Source organism: Dipteris shenzhenensis, chromosome 14 (genome assembly GCF_047967505.1).
Source record: "Dipteris shenzhenensis isolate YYH24624 ecotype China chromosome 14, Dip_SZ_1.0, whole genome shotgun sequence".
Classification (NCBI taxonomy): Eukaryota; Viridiplantae; Streptophyta; class Polypodiopsida; order Gleicheniales; family Dipteridaceae; genus Dipteris; species Dipteris shenzhenensis.
The window spans coordinates 29,869,912-29,873,316 of record NC_141609.1 but is presented as its reverse complement, the minus strand read 5'-3'; the positions used below and the strand labels follow the sequence as shown (position 1 = coordinate 29,873,316).

Sequence of the window (3,405 nt, the reverse complement as noted above, 5' to 3'; positions counted from 1 at the left end):
AGATGTAGATTAGGCAAGCTCTCACTTCTCTATGCAGTCTACAAGCGGTAATTGCTTCTTTATCAATGGTTGCTTAGTCTCTTGGGCAATTAAGAAGCAATGTTGTGTTGCTGTTTCTACCACAGAATTTGAGTATGTAGCGGCTTCTCTAGAAGCTCGAGAATTGGTTTGGATGCAATAATTTCTTGCAGCTATTGGTCATCCTCCATTATCCAGTACTCCTCTCAGATTCGATAATCAAAGTGCCATAAGTCTGGCTAAAGACTATGTTCATCATAACAAATCCAAGAATATTGTTGTTCATTACCATTACGTAAGACATGAAGTGAAGAAAGGGATGATAATGATTGAACATTGTCTCACTTCTCAGATGATTGTAGATATTCTCACTAAAGGACTTACTGAGGCATGCTTCACAGTGCTACGATCAGAACTTGGAGTTCTTATAGCTTCTCTCTTCCAATATTAACACACCTATGGGTGACCTTTTGTATATAAATGCACATCTGCATTACATACTTGTAAATAATTGTACAAATGATCAACTTGTATACTTGTATATAGGAGCTCGGGTTTTTCCCTTGTGCTCCCCAAGGGTTTTTTCATCCGTAGCTAGAGACCTTTGTTTGAGTGGGGGTGTTAGAGCTATATATATAGCTTGCCCTAACTTGAACTAGGTCTCACCTATATATGTGTAACTAGTGCTCAATATGAATCAGTCTTTGGGAGTCTATTTGGTGTGTCTATCGTCTCTTCTTCTTCTCTCTCAACAAAAAAATGGGGTGATTTCTCGGTGATTTATAGTGGTAGGCAATGAGAGTGTGCGCGCACGAGAGAGAGAGAGAGAGAGAGAGAGAGAGAGAGAGAGAGAGGTGGAGACGGCTTGAGATAGGGAGAGGGTAGGAAGTTGAGGGTCAGGGAGTGAGAGTAAGGAAGTCGTTGAGAGGATGTGTGAGAGAAATGTATGAGTATAGGGTGTAGTGTTGCACAGAATGTGCATCTAGAATAGAAACATAGTCGTTAATAATCATAGATACATTAATGGTACTAAAGAACAATAGGGGTAATACAATTAACACTTATGAAAGAAGAATGCAAGAGAGAATGTCACTAGATCAAAGAAGGACTACAATAACTACACCATTTAACGAAGTCTATACAAAATGGTAACTAATGCACATCAAAATAGCAACCTTAGAGGCAATGTGCTAAAATAAAGAACAATTATAAGGGTGATACAAATAAAATATACACTTATGAAAGAAGAATGCAAGAGAGAATGTCATTGGATCAAAGAAGGACTACCATGATTCTATCTTGTGCTTACCTAGGCAAGCGTGAAACAATTGGGTTTGCCACTTTGTAGTGTGGGGATGTTGTATGTAATCTGCTCTCTTAAATTACCAATGAATACTATGTGTGGAGTCTATAAATTACCAATGAATACTATGTGTGGAGTTTGTTTCTCCACAACTTACAACGACCTTACAACCTTGTAGGTTATTTATTACAATTTAGATTAGGCATATGTGTATGTGAAAGATAAGCTGGTTGTACTATTATGCATATATTTGCAACATGTGGAGTAAAAAACAACTCAATGTATAGATGAAGAGATCTAAGGAGGTGGCTAAACCACAACAAGCGGACGAGAATAACTTCAAGGGCATAATGAAGTGAATCATCTTACTCCATAACAACAATTTTGAATTATTGATAGTGTTGGGATCACTGTGTATAGGGCTATGTCTACCCTTTCCTTGTGTGTGTGCATTTGGATGAGTGAGTGCAAAAAGAAGAGAGAGCTTATTTAGATCTTTGTGTGTATTTTATCAATAACAAGATTGTAGTGTTTTACTAGGAAAACAAGGTGGCAAAACCCATTTAGAGTGCTTGAGGTAGTACTAAGAAAGGCAACCTTTCAAACGTAATCTAACACTAACCAACAACACACGAGGCCCATAGATCTGCTTTCAGACGAAGCTCAAGCTCGCAGCATCCTCGCTGATGGCTTCGAGACCCACGTACTTGGAAGCACCGTGCTCATTCCCGCTTTGCATCGCTCCTGGTAGATAGTCCACGGGCTCCTTGTGATATTTCTTGCACGACATATACAAAACAACGGTCGTGGCGAAGCTGTACATATGCAAAAATGTGCCCAACACTCCATCGACCGCAGCGATGCCCAGCCTCCCAGGTAGCGAAGTCCCTTTGGAGACATAGATCTGAGCAAAACTTACGCTGAGAGAGAAGAAAAGGTTGAGAAAGAACGCCAATCCCTTGCGCCCCTTCAGTAGATAAGCGCTTCTCTGCATAGCGTCCCAGCCCCACTTCTCCTCCAGGATTGTCACCGTCAAAGCCAGGCTCCATACAATATCCAAGTAGACGATTCCCGCAACTCCCGTGACCACAACAAGTATCAATGGAATGATCACGTTGACGTTGAGAACGGCGAGCAGAAGACCGATAACGACACACAAGATGAGGATTACCACGATCACAGCGACGATGGCGCCAAAGATACAAACAGAAGTGAGGACGAGACCTCTGAATGATTTGAGCATCGCGTTCAGCGAGTCTCGGAGGTTGAGCTGGTGGTTGAGGTAGCTTCTGCACAGGCTGACGGTCAACGGAGGAAAAGATACGAAAGTGAGAAAGAGCGCATAGATGAGGCTCACTACTGTGAGGAGACGGGCTGAGGCAGGCTGCTGGGGTTGTAATCCAGGATCAAATGGTACCGTTTGAGTGTGGTTTACGGTGGAGTTGAAGAGGCCAGAGATCTGTGAGTAGAGGGCGCTGAAATCTTGGGCATGGTCGGGCTTGGGGGCGACGGCGAAGAAAAGTGTGATGATGGGGAGAAGCACAATTGCTGAGAGGTAGAGGTAGTGCTTCAAGTTGTTGAGGAAGGCTCGCGTGGTGACTTTGAAGATGCCGAAGAAGCCAAGGGGCTCCATGGATGTTGCAGCTATGGCGCACCTGCAAGCGTGGTATGCTGGCAAATCTCTCTCTCTCTCTCTCTCAAGCTGTGTCTCAAAATCCACAACGCATTGGATACTATGTGTTCGGGCAACTACGCATCTCTCTCTCTCTCTCTCTCTCACACAGCCGCGCGCGCACACACACACACTATGTCTCTTATCCTTTTCTAAGGAGGCCAACTCGATTGAAAACTCTTTCTTCTACTCACCCCTTCTTCTCAGAAGAACCCTCGATTAGAGTTGTATTTGTGCGCGCTCTCTCTGTCTCATCCTTTGTCTCTCTTCTCTCCGTTTGTTTCTCATTTTTTTCAACTCGTACACACTCTCTCACACACGAGCGAGTTCCACCTCTCTCGCTTTTTTTATCGTTGATCTCATCCTCCTTTATCCCTTCCACACACACTACATTCGGCCGGCCTAGATGCAC

The 3,405-nt window shown here is 43.3% G+C and overlaps 1 protein-coding gene across 1 annotated transcript; it reads right to left on the bottom strand.

Annotated features, from left to right (window-relative positions):
• Nucleotides 1-1,812: 1,812 nt before the first annotated feature.
• LOC147894449 (uncharacterized) lies at nt 1,813-2,954 on the bottom strand. The gene has a single exon (XM_087384950.1). It carries the CDS (start codon nt 2,952-2,954, stop codon nt 1,974-1,976), a length of 981 nt encoding a protein of 326 aa, XP_087241076.1. The 3' UTR covers nt 1,813-1,973.
• Between the last annotated feature and the right edge of the window lie 451 nt (nt 2,955-3,405).

What these genes read in the sequence shown, in the direction of transcription:
- LOC147894449 (XM_087384950.1), bottom strand. Translation starts at nt 2,954, where the DNA reads ATGGAGCCCCTTGGCTTCTTCGGCATCTTCAAAGTCACCACGCGAGCC.